The following is a 22,074-nucleotide window of genomic DNA, read 5'->3' as shown; positions in this document are numbered from 1 at the left end:
CGACGTGGATCTGTGGAGTGGTCAGCTCGATCTCCTGATTTAACATCACCTGACTTTTCCTTATCGGGAGTTTTAAAGGACAAAGTGCATCAACATCATATACACAATTTGGCCGAACTACGGGAAGCTATCACAGAAGAGTTCCACAGGATACCAGTATGGGTCTGCCAAGTTCCTTGTGATAGCGTTGCTCTTCGTCTCTAGGCATGTATCGATTAGGATGGTGCATTGGTGGATCATGCCATGGAGAACAGAAATTCTCCAGGCATGTATCGATTAGGATGGTGCATTGGTGGATCATGCCATGGAGAACAGAAATTCTCCAGGCATGTATCGATTAGGATGGTGCATTGGTGGATCATGCCATGGAGAACAGAAATTCTCCAGGCATGTATCGATTAGGATGGTGCATTGGTGGATCATGCCATGGAGAACAGAAATTCTCCAGGCATGTATCGATTTGGATGGTGCATTGGTGGACCATGCCATGGATAACAGATTAAAATTCTTTGAATGAAAGGTATGACAGTAATGTGTTTGTGTTCAATTTTATGTTCAAGCTCTGTTGATAGTTTCTTTACCGCAGTCTTTGAACACCTAATTATGGATCACCCTGTAGGTATATGTCTCACATTAACTTCGGTGCTGAAGTCTAACAAAAACAACCCACCAAATTAATTATCTTAAAAATGTTAAAATACAGAGATTTTTGTTATTAATATTTACGTGTATTAATTCTGCAAGTACCAATTGGTTATTACATTTTGTTATATTATATTATTCTTATTTTCTCGAATGTATTTATTAGTTAAAATAGAGTAATACAAACAGTAAAGTTAATAAAGAACAAGAAACATTACATTTTTCAAAATAGAATATTATGAATATCTTTGCAAAGAACATAAACTGCATTTGAATAAAATATATATTATACTATAGGTCGCAAATAAAGAACCATAGATTAGATCTACCAATCTATCAAATAGTTCTATCGATTCTTTCCAGGTAGCAGCTAAATCGATATTGATTGACACTAGCATCATTTATTAGTGTAGAAATCGATTTAACTGCTTGTTGTATTCGTAGAGTAATGCTAATGGCTCCAAGTTAATCTACGACGTTGCCATATTGTGAAATTTTGATTCCTCATAACGGCTGAAGGAGGTCCCGCAGTGCATACCATCATATTACATTTTCGCTTTATTTTGGACTGTAGAGTAGTGGTTCGTGGGTGCCATTTTTAGAACACCCGATATATACGTATATATACCACATATTTAATTATACTATACTCATCTATAAAGTAAATATAATTACACTCACTGATGTGTTCTACAACAAACCTGGCTTCAAAACTGATAACAAAGGAACAATAATACTAAATTGTTCCAATGAGGTTTTCGCGAGAGTTATGTATGCCTACTACAGTGAAATCTGTCTATGTTGGCCACCATCAGTTCCATTCAAAAATGACCAACTTACAGAAAACAAGTGTGGTTGGTGTATTTTGAGAATAGGATTTTAGTATTACTTGATTGTATAATTTTAATAAGCAATGGCACGACAGCTACTTTTAAATAATGCATATAATCATAACAATATACAGTACTAGAAAAAATTACAACAGTATGTTTAACATATGTACATACTTTTCTCTTCCTGAAAACTAGTCTGGTACACTGAATTATTTGGATTGAAAACACAATAACACAAACAACCATAAAATAGAAACATATGTACACAGTTTATTGAAATTGATATTGTAGCACATTAAGTTATACAGATTGAAAACAAGGAAATTAAAGTTATAAATTGAACTATAATGAAAATTATGAATTTATATGCAGTTAAATGACTTTTCTTTTTTAGTTGCTACTGCTCTTTTCTATTGCAAAATACGGTCTTTTTGGCACATATGAACATTCTAATTTTGTAGTTAACTGTCTCTTGTTAACGAGCTCCAAGTATTTCCTTCGGAGTAAAAAACGTTTTGAGAAAATCTTAAGGGAACTCATATCTAAAAACCTTAGCTACCTTGGGACAAACCGTCAGGTGCCAATAGCTGACAATTGAGTTGGTTGACTTAACTTTGAGAATTTTCCGGAATTACCAAAGCTTCCCACTGATGAAAGGAGCCGATATAGCTAATGGTTTTACCAAAACAGGGTAAACAAATACGTACAACCATTTCCTGAATTCCTATACGTGCTTTTTCTTATTCACCACCCCTTTATCAGGGTAGTGTTCTGGCCATTGACCTCAAAGAACAAATCATGGGTATTTATGCTTCTTTGTGTCCAGTCACAAATATGGAACATCTCCCTTTCGTATGGGAATACGAAAAAGCTAAGAAAAATAACAAAACTGTATTTTGCGTGGCCAAGATACGCAGGTAAATTTATCATTATATACATAAGGTAAACATTGCTTCAATGTGGCCAACTTCCAAGATAAACAGGTGGCCAACTTACAGAATAATAAGTAAGGAATGTCTTATGGGAAAATGCAGTTTCAAGACGAACGAGGCCAAGATAAGCAGGTGGCCAATTTGACAGGTTTTACTGTATATCAAAACTGGCAGTACGAGCCACCATTCATCATCACAGTTTCTGTGCGTACTACTCGCAGGATGATTGAACATGCTTCCATTAAGATATATTCCAGTCACACATTTTAATTAAGTACTTTCAAAATTGCATGTAAAGTGGTCCAAGTATCTCGGGATCCACTTTGTGCACCAAAAAGTAATTGTCTATTTCCAGGATTAATAATCATGGTTGACTTAGCAATTTTAAAAGTACGCGCGGCGTAATTTTTCTTAATTTCTTCGACAATAAATAAAATATACATTTGGTATATTTTGTCCACTACCTAACAAACACATTCGAATTTTTCTCCCTCGCTCATTTCTAATGAACAATAGTATTTGTATAGTTTGAAAGATTGAAAAATTCAAATTTAGAAACGGAAAGAAGCAAAATAAATAAATAAATGCAAACAATGAAAGGTGACAAAGAAGAGAACCATACAATGAAAGGAACAACTAGAAGAATACAAACTTAAATAACGGACAGTATTTAAAGAAGAAAAAAATAACTGAATTCGCTCCTATAAAGGAAATGGTGTAAAGAAAAATACGTTTATTACTCTATTTCTCATACACGACGGCTGAGAAAGTAAATAAAATTTTCGTAAAAAGAAGGTAATAGAATGAAGAAACCACATTGTATTATATATATATATTTGAAAGGTACACTCATAAGGTATTTTTCCTCATAATCGCTATGCAAATTAAGACACTTATCATATCGTGGCACAAGTTTTTCAATACTGTCGCGGTACAAATCTGCCGCCTGCAATTTCAACCGTTGGCTTATACCGGCGTCAGTATCGTCGGGATAATGTTTAACTTCGGTAATCGTGAAACGACGATTTACACGAATTTTGTGGTCGATTTGCCTTACCACTTCTTCAGACAAATGGCTAGGCCTACCACTGCGGTCCTCATCGCCCCATTGCCTTACTCGGCCTTCACTCATTATTCCATGTCCGTACACTTCACACAGTGGCGATGGATTTCAATTAGCTTGTATTTTTTTGTCAACATAAACCTAATCACAGGACGCACCTCACAAGAACCTTTTCTATTGCAGCGCACAATGTAACACGTAAGAGAAAGCACAGTAAGAGCGTCACAGCCCTTATGCTACCACAACTGAATGCATACTGAGTGTGGCAACCTTCTGACACCAAGATAGCGACTTTAGCCCCGCCCTCTGCCGCTGACTGAGTTCATTAATACAGACCCTAGCTTGTTCACGTGCTCCGACTTGAGTTAGCAATATACAGGGTGATTTTTTTTAAAAACTCACGGATTTCATTTGGGTCTAGAGTTTCTAACAGGTCTGGTTTTCATGCGGTTTGTGGCAAATGATCAAGGAAGGATGGGAGATTTATGGGACCATGTTTACTGGTTTAAATTCATCCGGTGTAATATTGGCCACGCCTCAAGAAAAACCGCAAATATTCGCCAGTGTACCTTACAATTGGAATCAAGTGCGGTGCGGTGTGAAGATTTGAATTTTCTTCGTACATAGAAACCTCGCCAAGGTCAATAAGAATATGAAATAGAAAACTGGGCCGTTGTATTGGGAATTGCACTGTACAATTCTGTGCTACTGTGTGAGTATAATAAGGACACATTGAGAATAGTGTACTCTTTGGAGCAACATGGGCTTATCGTTAAAAGTTTTTGGTAAAAGGAATCTGTTGCTGCTTCGCGAAGATAATTTAGAAACAAATTTGCCTCACGTTCTGCCTTAGATAGTAACATAATATACCTATGATCGCTAGTGAATAAATTGGAAGAAACAGGATCGCTTCTGAGTGAGACAGGGAAGCATCGGACCCTGTAGGCAGCTCTTGTGGAAAATGTCATTTATCGACTCCTTAGGTCGCCCTAGAAATCTTTCCGTTGTTTCTCGCAAGAAATCGGCTGTAGCTATTCAACATGGGATTTTTGGGTGTTACCGGTAATTCTTAATTTGTATTCTGCAATTTCGCTTCAAAAATCCAAAACCTCATTCAAATTGCAAGGTACACTGGCGAATATTTGCTGTTTTTCTTGAGCCGTGGCCGATATTACTCTGGATGAATTTAAACCAGTAAATATAGTCCCATAAATCTCCCATCCTTACTTGATCATTTGCCACAAACCGCATGAAAATCGGACCTCAGTTAGAAATTTTAGACCCAAATGAAATCCGTGAGTTTTAAAAGAATCACTCTGTTACCTTTTGCAGACAAAGGAACATTCAATCCCGTCATTTGAAAGCAAGCCGCATTGCTACTTGACGAGTGATAGCAGTAATACAAAGAGGATCTTCACTACTCTTCTCCAGTGAGTTCATTTCTTTATATTTCCTTTATGTTTTTTTATTACTCTTCCTTAGGGGGGGGGGGGGGGCATGGCGGCTCAGTGGTGGAGCGCTTACCTCGGGTGCGTGGGGTCTCCGGTTCGATCTCCAGCCAAGTAAGTTTGTGATGGACACCATTGAATCCATGGGTTTTCTCGGAGTTCTCCCGTTTCCCCTCACAATCTCATTCAATCAATTCTCCCGTCATCGTTCACTTGCCTAAATCATTTGTCTCCCTTAGGCTAAAGGATATAATCGTAGAACGTTCAATTGTAAGATTTCATTATTATTCTTCCTCTTTTTTATTCTCCATGACCAAAAGTGAGCCAAAAGCATTGAAGTGAAAGGACTACTTAGGAACCGGAAGTACGTGAGTTGATTATTGAAATGTCTAAGCATGTTAGTATATTGTGAAATAAACTTAAAATTTTAGTAGCCTTAACACTAGGATCCTGTGAACTGCAGCTGCTAGCTTTACGTTGTCTTAAGTCTACGCTTTTACACATGGGCTTGCGGCTCTGAGCTGCTATGAAGATCACCCCGCCAGTAGCTAGCTCGAGCGGGCTGCGTGGCGGGGAAGAAAAGTAACACGCAGTCTTATGAGAGTCCTTCACACGTGAGCGTGAACTCAGTTGGGATGAAAAAAAGTGTACATATATTTGATGTTGACAATTTTCTTATTTTGGTGTTACGCTGATGAAATGCACACTTTATACTATTATACATTTCGTCAAACGAAGATATAGACATCCTGAAATAACTGAAATTTTTTTTTCATCTCTCAGTTTAGGAAACAGACTGTAAAAAGAACTTCCAGTCTTGATCGATTTATAGGATGAATACATATTGTTCTATATCTTCTTTTCCTTTTTTTCTTGCAATTTATCGCCACGATTTAAGCTGCAACTTCTTCTGACTCTAGCATGGCTGCCATTTTAGTGTCACGATCTTCTGAGTGGCTCAGAAGTATTCACTGCCTTCACATTACAGATTGATATGAGCAGCTCACACGATTCTAGTGTGAAGGCAGCCTTAGACATCCCTACCGTAACTCAATAAATATCTTTCAGGCAAAACTGGGAATATTACGAAGTTACACACACACATACAGACGTCCTACCTCCGATATTCTCGAATTTACACGGGATAAAACGGGACTGTAAGTAATTCTGATGTCATTCTCTAGCAGTTTCGTTATAGATATCCCCTTTTTCCATAATTATTTTCTAGGTACAGTTTTGCTTTAAAAAATTTAAAATGTTATTTAAATATATTTACCTATGTAGACATCCGAAGGGTGCGCCAAAGCAGTAAACCCATGACAATCTTCAATATGAATGTTGTCTGTAAAAGAAATTGAAATACATTACCACTCTACTTTTAACAGATCACATGACCAAAACTAACAACAGAACGAGGAATAGAAGATACCAACGCTGTAATAGTGAATGCTTGTAGCAATAAATTGGCGGAAACGCTGTATAACAAAAACGAAAGAGTTTGTGGTTCGATTGAAGATGTCTGTGGATTTTCCTAGGGTTCTCACGTTATCTTATCAGCCTCTTCATTCCACTGTCCTTCTTTAGAAATACAGTAGACTCCCGAAAACTCGGGCTAATGTGGACCGAAGGATGGCCGAGTTTGTGAAAATGCTGGGTTATCGGGAATTGGGTTAAAAAAGAATAAGTACGAGTGTTTCCTCAGAAAGTACACTACCGTACTTGTATGTATTGTTTACTTGAGAATACACCAGAGAATCCGAAATACCCTTAAACAAAGGAAAAGGACGTACTTTATGAAGGCGTAGAGCCTTTACTATACATGAAAATGAAAATTAATGAATACACACTGTACAATGACCTTGAACGGGTCTGTGCGCGAGGCCTTTTCGCCCTGCCAGGCTGTGGCCGAGTTATCCAGACTGCCAGGTTATCGAGTGCCAAGTTTTCGAGACTCTACTGTACCTTAGTTTACCATACACTATAAAGCATAATCGTGACAGGTTAAAGTACAGATTTAATTTTATTTAATATATTATAGAAGATAGATGGTAATTCAGAACTTACTTATTTCAATCCATTTAAAAATAATTAACGCATTAAAGACCAAGGATTGAAATGTTGCTCATGGCTTGAAACAAAATACTAGTGTGGTAACATACTGGACCTAGTTTGAAAGAAAATGAAGAGTGAATAAATAAATAAATTAAAAAAACAGTGTGGCCAGAGAAAAATGTCGCGTTCACGCAACTTAGCCTTTGGTGTTGTCTTTCGTCTCAACACTATTTTAGATATGAAAATGTTCTCTAGATTTAGAAATACTCAACAAAATTAAAATAGCTTTACTCAACTACAATAACTGACACATTTTATTTCTGTTCTTCGCTACATTTGTATTATAAGCTATATGTCTATTCCGTAGCGAAGTTACATCGATAAAACATTCAACTTTATCGCTACACGCTAAGGAAAGAAAGCGTAGCTAATATGTTTATTCTGCTAAGCAGCTTTCTGGTTTCTGAAGCTGTTGGGATCTTTTTTCCTTGGCGTATAGCGATATTTCTGTATCTCTCTCTCTCTTTCGATATATATATATGACTTTTTTTCATGTGATAATGCTATTTCTTACATTGCGAAATTTGAAATCATGGTACATTTTCTACAAGTGCTAAATAACGATGATATTTTCTAGTTATCAGGTTGGCAAGAACAATTTTTTGTTGTTTGCTTTGTTTTGCTTTCTTTAAACCAAGTTGTTTGGTTTAAATCGATTTGTGTTATTATTTAGATTACATATGGATAGTGATAAGTTTGTTTGATCTTAGCGTCCTTTCTACAACAGTGGGGGTTATAAAGGACGGGACCTACAGCTTAAAGTGGGATCCGGACCATTACTCGGTTCGCATTCAAGAAAAATTGTCCTTCATCTAGATTCGAACCACGGACCCTCTGATTACAAAGGCGACGAGTCTACCAACTCATTCACGGAGGAGACCTTATAGAAATATGTTGTACTGACCTTACATACTTCCGAATATTTTAAGTCACTTCAGAGGGGCAAAAAAATACACAACTGCACAAGTGAAATCACTGTACAGAGTTATATTTATACATGTTATTAAAATAAATGGATAATTGCAAAAGACTACAAAATATAGAAGATCTAATTTAGTTCAAGTTAGTTCACTGAGTCAAAAATGCAGCGACTTAATCAATAGAAAAAGTGAATAAAGATAGAAAACATTAGAGTTAACTCTGGCTCTGAAGCATTCATACATATATACATACATAGAAAATACTTTTGCTTTCAATAAATCATTTACATTCATCTTTCCAAGATTTGTAATATGTAAGTAAAGATCTTATAAATGGTTTGAGATATGTGGAAATATCACCATGAAGTTCACACGGTTTGTATTACTTTTGCTTTTATTTATTTATTTATTTATTTTCTTTTTCGTTTTAAACATTTTTTTTTTTTAAAAAAAAAACTAAGACTTAAACCAGCAAATTTTGCTAGTTATTGATGATTTATCACTTCCTTACCTAGTCCTTCCAAATTATAGACTTCTATATCGTCTGAAGCGGTGACAAAGACCCCTCCGCCGTTCATTAGCTTAAGGAATGGCATATACAGGGCTAACTTTATGTCAAGTAGCTCATACATCTCTTCTTGTACAGGGATTGGCGAAAATATTTTTCCAATACATGAGTAACTGGGCAGTCGTTTGCTACATCCTCCTGCAACATGAAAATAATAATAATCATTAAATACCAGATTTCATTATTACATACGCATTATTAATAACGTGCAACGTATTGAACCTAAAATCTAGATTTATTAAGACTTCTGCATGAAATATATTCTTAGCTTGTTTTAAAAAAAAGGAGATTGTGAGCTCGAGTCTGTAACGGCGGTGATTTATGCAACGTTGCCAATTTGAGGGAAAATTCTCTAATAAAGGAGATTAGACTTTCAAGAATTGACAAAAAATCGCTTCTGGGATTGGACACTTTTTTGGTACTTTTCATTGATTTGGGAACTTACTTATAAAACTGTTGACAGGCAGAAGTAATAAAACATTATCGAGAGCAAGCCGATTAGCTGTAGAAGCCTGCCTAAGTTAAAGTGAAGTACGTGTGAGATCTTTTCCTTTATGGACTTTTAATTTTTTTTGTGTATATTTTTAAATATTGTAAATACTTGGATCGAAAATATTATGACTTCAATTATGAGCGACTTTTCACCCAAAATTGGACTAACTTCATTTCTGATTTAGCGATTTTTTTGCTGCCAACGTTTTGGTAACATTGCAACTATGTTAAGGTTATGATATGAGTAAGTGAAACGATTTCTCCTTGTCGATATTTGCGTTGTAACCAGCCATGTGCAACAGCCAGTCCACTGAGGTGTTTAATCCGGCCTGCCTGACTCGTTGTTGAAAATTAATTTCTTACATAATCTCTTAAACTGAGTTGGATTTTTTCCTCCTTGAAAATATACTCCGCGTTCGAACATCCAGTGTAGAGCGTACCACCGAACATTGGCAGACTGGTCAAGTGTTCCACTAAAATAGTAAATAAACAGATTTTTCAGCTTTTCTTTAGTAAGTAAATATTTTGGTTACCATTATAACAGTTTTTATGTTCCTGTGATACTAGTGTACGATGAACAATTTTATAAATTGTATATGGCTATTCATTTCTTGTGAAAATGTACATTATCTCGTACGGTCCTCGACGTCAGTAAGTTCTCTGTAGTTGGGCCACTCCTTTTCTAACTTGCACATGACTAGTTTAAACGTTACAAAAGCGTTTGAAGATAAATAGTCCATCCTGTGAATACACATTTAATTATAACTTAATATATTTATCGTAGAGCCTATCCTTCTTTCTTACTGGAAACTTACAGAATTAGCTCCGCTTCATTTTCGTGGAGGTATGGGAGTTCAGTGTCCACTTGGTCTAACAGTTGGGAGTTGTTATTGCACAGATTTTGGGACTGTGCACTGTTTTAGGCCAAGAATCGACATGGCACTATCTCCTAGGATTGTACACCTTATTGGTGCTGCTGTCAGCTGCTACGCTCCCACTTCTGTCGGGAAGTCCGAAGTACTTGTACAAGGAGGAGAAAGGGATTAAAGAATTGTTTCGCATTCGTGGTTTTCCGCGATAGCAAGTAGACGAAGAGTTCCAGGCTCTAAACAGTGCTAACAAGTTGGCAATGCAGGCTGAAGGATGGGCAGCTGGAAAGATATTGCGCTCCTGTAAACTGCGTCCACCTTTGATGCTTGTGTGCGCCCTACAAGCTGGTCAACAATTTAGTGGAATTAATGCTATATTGTACTATGTTCTAATCTTCCAAAGCGCTGGTTTGACCTTGGAATACAGCCAGTACGCAAGCATCAGTACTGGTGGTATCAACTTCCTGGTCGCTTTAATACATTCCTAGCTACAAGACTTGGAAGATGATGGTGCTAATCATCGAAAGTTCAGCAGTAATTCTTCATTATTATTATTTTCACATAGAAATGAGGAACCTAGAGCCACCAAGCTTTTGTACACAGACATATCTTCACCAGATCTAATCGCATACAAGGCCATCTTTTTTATATTTTATTTATTTATTTTTTTTTATTTTCGACTCAGATGGTCAAAAGTTATATACGTTTTCTTCCTGGTTGCTTGCAATAACCCCCTTGCATGTATGAGACCAACATTACCTCTGTTATACGGGCTTACATAAAATCACAGGATAAATACCCGGGCAATGGAATAAGAATATTCTTCTTTTCTCTGTTTTTATCCAGGTTCTGAATTAAGATCCGGCAACGATGCTTGCTAGTTAAATTATATATATACTAATATTCTTCAGCAATATAACTTGCATTTTATATCTCTCACTAGCCTTCGGCTAGCTGGGAGCTCCGCCCCTAGCCCTCCGCTCTTACACAACCTACGTCCTCATACCTCTTAAACGTACAATTATACAGAATTTCAAGTTTCTTTTCGTATTTCAACTATCTAAAAGATAAGATTTTGTATTCCAAGAAAACGCCCATTTAAATAACATGGACATTTCTTCATTCTCCCTTTTGACGCCTTAAAAACTAAAAATATTCACTTTTGGTAATTTTCCTGTGGGTTAGTGCCTGTGGATGATGTTGCACATAAATAACATGGGAAAAAAATTTCATTTCCCCATAACGCTACTGTGAAGTCGGAAATTTTTATTTTTAGTGATTCTGTTAAATAATTCTATAGCAAACGTACAAGTATACCGAATTTTAAATTTCTATTCCAATTCCAAGTACCTCCAATTCCAGGTTTAAAAAAAAGCCATTTATATAACATGGGGAATTTCTTCATCTTCCCTTTACAACCCCTAAAAATTAGAAACATTTACTATTGGCAACTTTCCTGTGGGCTAGTCCCGGAGAGCTATAATCATGCCAAATTTCAACTTTCCACGTCAACCGGAAGTACCCCTTTATTTTATATCAGTTCATGTAATTTTATATATTTATTTATTTAAAAAAATGCTACTTGATATTTAGTTACCTGCATGTATTAACAAGATCTTCCAGTTATGAATTTTATCTCCATACTCCTTGTTCAGTTCGCTTAAAACATGTAAAGTAGAGTTTCCGGATCCACATGGAACGCCATCAATGTCAGCAATTGCTTTAAATGGGACACCAATAGGTAGTTCCTTTTTATCAAGTTTCCACTTTATCTGGTCCTCATACCATCTAGCTTGGTTTTCATCTGACGCTGATAACACCACCATGTCCCAAAACAAAACATCATTGGATTTAGGGTTCTTTCCTGAAATATATGAAACAAATAAGAAAAACTTAAGGATCATTCCATTATGAAAAAAGTGAGTTTGTACGTCACAAGTGGATCTCGAGGTATACCTTTGTAGTCCTCTTAGTCAAGAAACAAAAATACAAAATAAAATTAAAGTGAATTGCCAATCTCAAACTAGCAAACATTATACAATTTAAAAGTTACGGATTATATAGATTTTAATAGCTCATATAGATGTAATATAAAATATTTTTGATAGCTTTAATATATATATATTAGGGTGGTCCTTAATTTTTGATTTCCTAATTTCTTTGGACTCACCCCCTAAAATGGTTCCATATGGGACTAAATTAAGGAAGGAGAAAGATTAACTTCATTGAATAATATTAAATGGTGCCCCAAGCGACCTAAAATTTTGAATCCGATTACAATACATAGTATATGGGAAAAATCTGGAATAAAATCTTGTAATTTAGATACGGCTTAAGGGAACGCAAAAAACCCTGGATAATGGAACTAGAGGAAGAAACACATCTAATGTTGTATAGTATTGTCACAGCGGCCATCTTGAAGTCCGCCATCTTGGATTCAGATCAAAATTTTCAAATAGGAAGAGAGTCATGTGACATATCGTTCTGAGGTGGCGTTTCACCAGAAACACAAATCTGGCACTATTTTAAAGATAGCCTTAGTCGTCTAAGAATTATTACCTGTGAAAATATTTCTCTTTTTCACAAGTAATAACTCTTACACAACTAAATGTAAAGACATGAGTTTGGCTCAAAAAGAACATGAGGGATATGCGCGGCTTCATTAGAAAGAGGAATGCAAAAGAAAAATGCACTTCTGGAAATGATTTGTATGAATTTTACACCAAAATACACGGAGGTAAGCGTTTTAAGAAATGAAGAGGAAAACCGAGTTGAGTATGTAAGATAAAATGTAAATATGTGCCTGTGTGCGCCCGGACCCTGCAAGAGATGTAAAAGGGGAAAAACTAATTTTAAAACTCCAAGACAGGTTGCTGCTCTTGATCGATACAAGTCCACTGATAGAACGAGAATACATATTCTGACAGCGACGGCAGAAACATTAGGCCATAATATAAAGGAACTAGTAATAAATATGCATCGATGCTGAGAGAAGATCCGTAGCGAAGTTGCATAAGACCACAAAAACAATTTTGGAGTGCATCAAGTGCGTTAGTTGTGCAATGAGACGGAAAACTACTGCCGAATTTGACTGGTAGAGAGACTATCGACGGGTTATCAATATTTATTACAGGAGATGCTCATGAGAGGCTAATTGGTGTTCTCAGTTTGTCATCATGAAGAGGAGAACGAACATATTATTTCTACTACAGTTCATTAGCTTGAAGAATGGAACTTGATCAAGTTCATGTAGGCAGTTTGTTGTCACACTATTCCCTGCAATATGTGTCATGTGAACGGTGCTTTCATTCTGCTAGAGCAGATGCTCCAAAATGATCTTCTATACCTTCCTTGTAGACACTACATTTATGAATTGGTTTTAAAATGTGTATTTGACAAGTGTTGTGTTTCGTTTGCATCTGGACCGGACGTTCCCCTATTTAAGCATTTTCAGAACGATTGGTCTAAAATAGATTGTACTAACTTTATTCCAGAATTGATGATGATAATGACGTAAGGAACAACATTTCAGATGTAAGAAATGAAGTTTTGAATTTTGCTATCAAACTTGTAGAAGCAGGACACCGCAGAGAAGATTACAGTAAATTTTTAGAACTGACATTCTTGGATGGCATACCTCCTCGAAGAGTTTTCTTTCGTTTGCCTGGAGCAATTCACCATGCAAGGTAGATGGGAAAAGCAATATACTGTTTAAAAATATTTCTCTTTCGCCAACATTTTCGTTTAACGAAGCAAATAGAAACGGGTCTTCGGAGAGCATGAATTTTTCTGATACGACTATATGTCCAAGCTTGATTTAAATGTGATCAAATATCCCATTCATCATTACAAGACCTGCAATTTTTGAAAGCTTTGTACAGTTATAGGCAAATAGATAATGAATTATCTGAAATGTCTCTTTCTAAATTTTCTCGGCATCTCTGGTACTTGAAGGAGGAATACGTAGCATTGGAGTTTTTGATGATGAAGTTAACATAGTGGAAAAACAAAAATGGTTGAAAGAATTAAAACTGTAAGGAGAAAGCGTGAAGCAGCAAAGAGGCTTGACGCAAGGATAATACCATAAAAATTCTTGCGAAAAGAGAAATCAGTGATTTTGATACAACAAACAATTTTTTCTCGTGAGATTTAAAATACCCAAAGGGTTTCTTGAGTGTGATCCGATTTCATGGTCAGATAACAATGACTATCTTCAAGGAAAGACAATAGTTAAATTCATCTCCGTAATAAACGATGCAGCAGAAAGGGGAGTGAAATTAACAGAAGATTACAACATCGTTTTTACGAAAAATGAGCATCAGAAACAATTTCTTTTGCACATAGTGAATTCTCATAGATAATCTTTTCCTAGATGTGACAAAACTGAACTGTGTAGTATATAAGATTGAAAACTTACCCCAAAGCTACAGTACTATATAAACAAGGGATATTTCAATTTCTTCCATGTTATATTTTTTCTTTTTTCTCATAATGGTATATGAATCATCTTGATGGAAAAACTTATTGGTAGTTCATGGGGAAACAAAGATTTAACTTTCTCTAGCAGTTTGTTTCCAGTTTATGTAAAATACTTCCAAAATTCTTACAAATCTGTGGTCCATAACTACAATAAAATAACATTACATCGAAGCATTTCGTTTTTCACACGTAATAACTCTTACAAGATTATTGGTAGCTTGAAAATAATACGAGATTTGTGCTTCTGGGAAAACGCCACCTTAAAATGATATGTAACACGACCCTCTTCCTAATTGAGAATTTTGACCTGAATTCAAGATGGCCGCCATAATAATGCTATACAAAATTAGGTTGTTCATTTCCTCTAGTTCCATTATCCAAGATATCTTTCCATTCCCTTAAGCCGTTTGTAAATTACAGGAGTTTATTCCAGCTTTTCCCCATATACTATGTATTGTAAACGCATTCAAAATTTTAGGTCGTTTGGGGCACCATTTAAAATTATTCAATGGATCTAATTTTTCTCCTGGCTTAATTTTGTCCCATATGGAACCATTTTAGGGGGTGAGTCCAAGGAAATTCCTAAATTTATTTTTACCCATATAAATAAGGACCACCCTAATATATATATATATATATATATACGGTGTTAATACCGACAAACTTTAAGAGGTGATTCCTCACATCAAAATAAGAGAAAAAGTTCATATTGTAATATCTTATGTGATGTTGTAAACAAACAATTCCACGCATCAGTGTTTACAAACACCACCACGTGGTTCGGCAAGAGGATCTCTAGATGGATCTACAGTCACATGCAGACGACGACTTCTGGCCCCTCCGACGGAGCAGAAGACGACATCGGAGCAGCAGCGCCACCGCCACCCAAAGGACCCTATAAATTGGATGGACGAAGACAGCTCGATACCAGTTCTCTGGTGACCCTCCTCTAGTCTGCTTCGGAACTTTAGGAGTAACCTAACCCCAGGGCCTCTAGTCTGCTACGGGACTACACCTATCCTTTCTCCTGGCTTAGCCTGCTTCGGGGCTCTGTTGGCCATCTAACCTACACACTGCTTGCTTCGGAGCTTTGGGCATCTAAATTCCACTCCTGTTAGCCTGCTTCGGGGCTCTGTTGGAGATCCTGTCTGCGACCTTACGGTCAAAGACCACCTATAACTTACCTTTGATATTAGAGATTTATTTGTACAGTATTTTGTGGACATACTCTTATAGTGGAAGCTTTTATAATAAAATTGGTAGTGGGAGATCGATTCCGGATGCTCTTTTTATTAAATGCTCTACCCACAAATCCTATATGAGACAAAGCTTTACAATATGGACCTATGGCGAAAAGTGCATAGTTTCAGAGCTACGGCTGTCCAAAATCACGAAAAAGCCAAATTTCAATGGGCCCTATTTCGAATTCCAGAAACTGTGGATGGTGGTTCTTATCAGCGTAAAGAAAGCCACGCACATACAATCCAAAAGTACATATTTCATCAATTGTCAATAGGTGTAGAGGGTATTCCCTAGAGGGTGTACTTCTCAGATATGTTTTCAATAGAGTTTTCAGATATACTCTGATTTCAAGAAGGGTCCAAAGTAGGCAAGAGGTACACCTTGACAACAATGGACATCCAATGCTTCGAAGGGAAAGCACAAGTGTTAGAAACCGCCAGCTCCATGTTTCTTTGCTTTCGGAATAACGTATGATGATATGTAATTCGTCACGGTATATTTCACGTTTTCATCACTTATAAGAGTGAAAGAAAACATCGCAGCATCGTTTTCCCGAGTACGAGAGACCGTGTTACTGACGATCCTTAACACTTCCGATATCGTGCCACAGGATTCCGTGTTCACTGCTATCAAGGCTTATCGTTTTCCTACTTTGGGCCAATCATTAAGTCAGAGCATATCTTGAAATTCGGTTGATGGTATGTCTGGGAATTTCGCCCTGCAGGGAATAATCTGTACATTGAACATTAATGAAATATGCATTTTGGATAGCGCATGCATTACTTCCTTTACGCTGTTAAGGACCACCATCCATCCACAGTGTCTCGAATTCGAAATAGGGCCTCTTGATTTTTTTTTTCGATTTTGGACAGCCCTAGCTCTGAAACTATGCACTTTTCGCCATAGGTTTATATGATTTTTTTTTTTTTGTTATTTTGATATGAGGAATCACGTCTTAAAGTTTGTCGGTATAGTCGATTAACACCCTGTATCTCAATACTGTCCCAAAGTTTTAAGTACATTGACACAAAATGGCTAGAAATATTTTAATATCCTAATAACATAAGGTACATGGATACATTATGAACCAAAATCACAAATAATTATTGAAAATGGCCACCTTTACCATGCACAAAGTTCTTAAGTCTTTGTGGCGACTCATCAATTGTATTACGCAACACATCAGCTGGAAAATCTGCAGCTCCCTTCCCAAGAGACCGCTTTGAACTTTCAACATTGGGATGTCTCTTCTTGCATGCCATCTTTTGAAGCTTGCACCAGAATTTGTAGCCCAGGGGGTTTAGGTCTGGACTTACAGAAGCCCAATCTGAAGTGGAAATGAAGTCCTGAACATTTGCCTTCAGCCACTACAGGATTATCCGTGCCTTGTATGCTGGGGCTGAGTCTTGCTAGAAGCCTCAGTTCTGTCCATGGAAGAGGGTGTTGGGTCAGATTCTTGACTAGTCTCTCAAGCGCTGTCTCCTGGTACACTTTGGCTGAAGTTTTGACCTTTTCACAGAAATAGAGCTCCGTTTTGCCCTCGTGGCTCACACTACAACACACCATGACTGAGGCAGGATGCTGACCCCTCCGCATCTTTGGAGCCTTTACACCATCTTCTCTAGCGCATGTGATACATATCCTGTCATTTTGTATATTGAAAGCCTCTTCAACATGGAAAATTTTTCATCAGTTAAAAGGATTCGACGGCGCCCATTTACTGCGTAACGCTTAAATATGCGATTTGTTTTTAGGAGCTGGCGCTTCAGTTCATTTAACAGGAGATGTCATGGAGTTCCAGATTACTGGTTAACGTGCAAGCCATAGACATGTTCGATATCTTTAGGTCACGAACCCCAACTGACTGTTTCTTTACTGGATTTCGTTGGATACGCGCCGTCAACGCTTTCACAAGTTCCTGTGTTCATACTGTGCGTGATCTTCCTTGTCACGGGAGATCTTTCACAGTTCCTGTCTCAACAAAGCGCTAGATAATGAGGTAAACGATTTTTTAAAAACTAATTTTCAGCTTCTAGAGGGTTTTGAAAATCTCCCCTGGTGATCTGCCTACCTTGTGCAACGCTATCACAGTCACACTATTTTCATACTCGCCGCATTTCATCTTGAACACTTACAAGCTCACACAACAATGACTCACGTTTCACGATACCGCTCTTGATGTCACTCGCTTGCACGGGCCGAAGTACAGCCACCCTCAAGCTCAAAAGTCGCTTATGTGAAAACATCCCTTTCTTCCTTTCTGTGCCCTTTGCTACTGTTGCAGTTACTGCTCGTAAATCGGTAGCAACCCAAATGTCTTACGTTTCCACCCAAACTGATCTTATTCCCGACAAATGTTCAGAAATTTAAATCCCAGTTGCATCGACTAGCGAACCCCACAAAACCCCACTTGTTTCTATTAGTAGCGGTCTTCGGCGAACTCCAATTTATTGCCGCCCACCTTATATATATCTGGCCTAAAATTTAACCAGTATATATAACAATTCAATGGTACGGTCTTTACCCCGAAAAGAACAAAATCTACACCTGTTCGTATGCCACCTTCAGTTTCTTTGAAATTTGATATGGTGGAAGATAAGCTGATGGATACTGAGTGGACGGTACTTGGTCCACGTTGAAAGTTTCGCCTGAAACGTTGATTTCTGATGTTTTATTCTTTTTTACTATTGTTATTACATATTTTCTTTATTGTTACTATTAATTGTTATCGCTATATGCTTGTTATTCTCTGTTATTCTCAGATATTTATTATTTTATTTCTTCTTTTAGATTATTACTTCTTTTTTTTTTTGCAGCAGTATGTTTGTTATATTTTGATATGTTCGTTTTAACTTTTATTTGTGGCAGTTGTGTTGATCGGGACAAGAATAAATAGCCTCGATGTTGACGAGACATCCCTATTAAACCTTAAATAATCAATTACACAAGTTTTATGGTATAACAGGGTTCGTACTGGTCAAGGAAGTCAGGAACCTCAGGGAAATTTTATAAAATATATTTTTTCTAATATTAATTGTACACCAATTACAGCTTAACCAATCATTAATGATTACAGTATGGAACGTTGCTCAGATTTTTATGGGTGGTAAGTGGAATGTACGTATGAGCAATTGATCATTATTTGTCCCATATAGAATAAAAGTTCTCATATATAAATATTTACCGTTACTTATTCCTTATGTCAACATCATCCGACACCTGTCATGAAAATCAGGGAATTTCCTGCCAAACGTCAGGGAAATAGATTTCTCCAGATAAGTACGAACCCTGTACCTCGATGCATTTATAACCATAACGGGTACGTCCTAATGTGAGTCTGTATCTAGTAATAAGACTATTGTTCTCCAAACGATTTCCGCTGGGCAACATTACAACACCCTCACTTACCATAGATGCATAAATGATGTTTAAGTGGGTCACCAGAAGTAACTGTTGAAAAATTACAATTCTTCCACTGTTTGCGTATAAATACAGCGTCTGAACATACGCCATAAAAATAACAGTGCAAAGAACAAACAAATCACTCTGTGCTAAGTGGCCCCTAAAAAGCACGAATGCGATCTAACATAGTCATGGCAATTCGAAGGCCGTCTTGCCAGGGTTTGAAAAAACCCGGGATTTTTTGAAAAAGCCCAACCCACCTGGGCCCATGTGGGTTTTTTCGGGTTTAATTGTTTTTTTTTTCGAAATATTTCAATGTATTTGGGGTAAAAGTGTTAAAATGTGACTTATATTTCAAGATTATCATTGTCACAACTTGCAACAATTTTCTATTCACTGCTGTTTTGAAAAAATGGCCGCCATTTTGTAATTTTACGTTAGATCACCGCCAAAATATATACAGCTAATTTATTGTGTCTCGTGCGTATATTCTAAAAATTTCAACTTAAAAGACCGAAAATTGCACTTTGTAGCGTGGATACCCGCTATTTTTTTAAAGCCACCATTTTGAAATTGTACGTTGGTATGCCGCCAAAATCTGTACTGGAAATTTAGTGCGTCTCGTGCTTGTACCCTGAAAATTTAAACTTAAAACATCGAAGGTGGTACCCTGTTGTATGTGTGGTACAGGCAGACGAACGAACAAATGTAAATCGAATCATCCCAGAAGCCTCAGTGACGTCTGCCAAATATGAACACCAAATATATTGATTTAACAGCGTAAAATAAATGGTTTTATTTAAAGGTCACTTTCGATATTTTGTGCGTTCAATTAGGTGAAATTCCCGAGCATTTGTTGCAAGACGTTTCTTTCCAGAAAATTAATTTAAAACAATTAACAAAGATATAATTCATATTTTATAAAGTAAATTTTCAAAATGCCATAAATGGAATTAAATATCTTCCAGCGTAAAATAAATAGTTTTATTGTTGAAGTATTCAGTTCCGATGCTTTGTGCGTTCAGTTGCGGGAATTTCCCGAGCATTTCTTTCGCGACTTTTTCTTCCCCTCGAAAATGCAGCTTTCTTTGTTGTACATCGAAACTTCCACTAGTACAGAAGTTGGAATTCAGCACTTGAAGTAGTAAGTGTTACGTAGTTTTCGGAACTCTGAGCATTAAGCTTCTAAAATTTGACAATAATTTTTACGCTATTGTTGGTGTTGATTCTAAAGAATGCTTATATTTGAAGAGTACCAACAAATAATTGAACTAAACTGTTATTGTTGGAAAACTAAATTTTACTGAAGAATACTTGTGCTACCATCAAAGGTAAGAAATAATACTAATAGTTTTACTAATGCACTACATATTTACTGGTAGTACCGGCACATCTGGCTTTAAACTCGTCAAACGTAGGGGAGACCGGGGCACTTTGTCACAATAGCAATTCTGAAAAAAGCGAAAACATTAGCGCGCCGGTGCTGCTTTCTTGTTTACTTACTAGATGTCACAACTAACTGTACTCGTTTGGAGATGCGCGGGAACAACGGTGCTGCGTCAGTTGAACTTTGTCTGTTTTCAGTGCCATTTGTCTGTAGAAGCAAATATTTTTGTGTGTGTTATGTAGGTTACAAATAGAGCTTCATAATGTGTTACTTTGAATGCGCCTAATCTTGTCGTTTGGTATAGATATTTTGTAAAAAGAGTAATGGCGACGCGTGGGGCAAGTTGTCACAAATAAGACGGGGCATGTTGTCACTGTGACAATGTGCCCCACTGTGTGTTATGTATGATACAAACGATAGGGTTATCTCTGTTTCGCAGACGGTGAGAATATACAAAAGAAAGACAGAGAGGAAAGCACCACCAATGGAAGATCTACTAGTTGCAGCAAGAGCTATGAAAAGAAATAGCAACCCCATATTAATACGTAGGCCTAAAGCTGCTAAAGAATTTCATGTCCACTACAGAACATTGGCAAGATTTTGTGCACGTGTTACAGATGGCGAACTACAGTTCGGCCAATGCTCATTTACATTAGGTTACTCTTCGTAATACTAGGAAGAATTACTAGTATCATACCAAAACAGCTTCGCACATATAATTTGGGCTCACTACAAAAGAGGTTCGCGATTTGGCTTACAACTATGCAAAAGCGCTAGGATTGAAATGCCCAGAGTCGTGGAATGAAAAGGTCATTGCTGGTCCAGACTTGTATCCGGTATTTCTGAAAAGACATGGTGCTCTTGCTATAAGAACTCCCCAAGCAAAATAGTTTTGCACCTATAAACAATGTCAACGAAGGCCCAAAGAAGATTACGATCCTTTCTCAGAGGACGACGATACATTGTGTTTAGTTTATGGCGATCCATACAGTGCGAGTACATGTAGCGAGAAGTGGATTCAGTGCATTCGATGTACGGAATCGGCGTACGAAAACTGAGGGAAGCAGAACTTGTTTTACGTGTGTATTAACTGTGGCTCTGACGATGACCTCCAGGTATGGTACTTTGTAGAAGCAAAAGGATAAACATTTTCAAACTAGTATGCGGTGCGTACTAATAAAACGCAACTAAATTTCGTAATATTTACTCCTCTCCTAGCTATACAGTAGTCCTATCAGAGGAATTCTTTGCAATTCATAAACTACAATCAGAAACAACTTAAACGCAATTGGCTAATTTCGTGTAGGCCTATTGGAGACGTAGGCTATGATTTGATAGTTTCGTCATTTTGTTATGACCTGTCAGTTTGTAATTTTGATTCCTTAGCTATGAGTTAGTTCTGTTTTCATGACAGTTTTGGTTTTCCTACAAAGCTTGATGCAACAATAAATCTTTTAGGTTGAGAAAATATAAGCTAGAGGTTCCCCTAGGCTACTTTCTTTCCTATTTAACTAATATAGTTTCCCCTTTCATTTAATTATGTTTTGATTCTCTTTCAGACGGTAAATATTTAATGCTGGTAACATTTATAGTCTTTTTGTATTAGTAATAGTTGCATTAATAATATCTACCAATTTCTGGAAAGTGAACAAGAATAACATGTGACAATTTGCTCCATATATTGT

General features: G+C 36.9%; 2 protein-coding genes across 2 annotated transcripts in view; one reads left to right on the top strand and one right to left on the bottom strand.

The window, feature by feature from the left end:
* LOC145669582 (fucose-1-phosphate guanylyltransferase-like) overlaps window positions 1-22,074 on the bottom strand; it is a 31,092-nt gene that overhangs the window by 6,222 nt on the left and 2,796 nt on the right. Inside the window, exons 2-4 of the mRNA XM_081737797.1 lie at window positions 11,477-11,743; window positions 8,462-8,656; window positions 6,195-6,260 (exon numbers count right to left, since the gene is read on the bottom strand). Of these exons, the coding sequence (XP_081593923.1) occupies window positions 6,195-6,260; window positions 8,462-8,656; window positions 11,477-11,743 (528 nt within the window). The remainder of the gene's footprint in view (window positions 1-6,194; window positions 6,261-8,461; window positions 8,657-11,476; window positions 11,744-22,074) is intronic.
* On the top strand, window positions 9,857-10,367 carry LOC145670620 (solute carrier family 2, facilitated glucose transporter member 5-like). Its single transcript, XM_081739412.1, is given in 3 exon segments — window positions 9,857-9,889; window positions 9,891-9,980; window positions 10,092-10,367. Coding segments are annotated over 3 exon segments (399 nt in total).

The sequence above is a fragment of the Thermobia domestica genome, chromosome 14 (genome assembly GCF_964235325.1).
Source record: "Thermobia domestica chromosome 14, izTheDome1.hap1.1, whole genome shotgun sequence".
Classification (NCBI taxonomy): domain Eukaryota; kingdom Metazoa; phylum Arthropoda; class Insecta; order Zygentoma; family Lepismatidae; genus Thermobia; species Thermobia domestica.
Note: the sequence above shows the minus strand (reverse complement) of the source record. Positions and strands in the feature narration are given on the sequence as shown.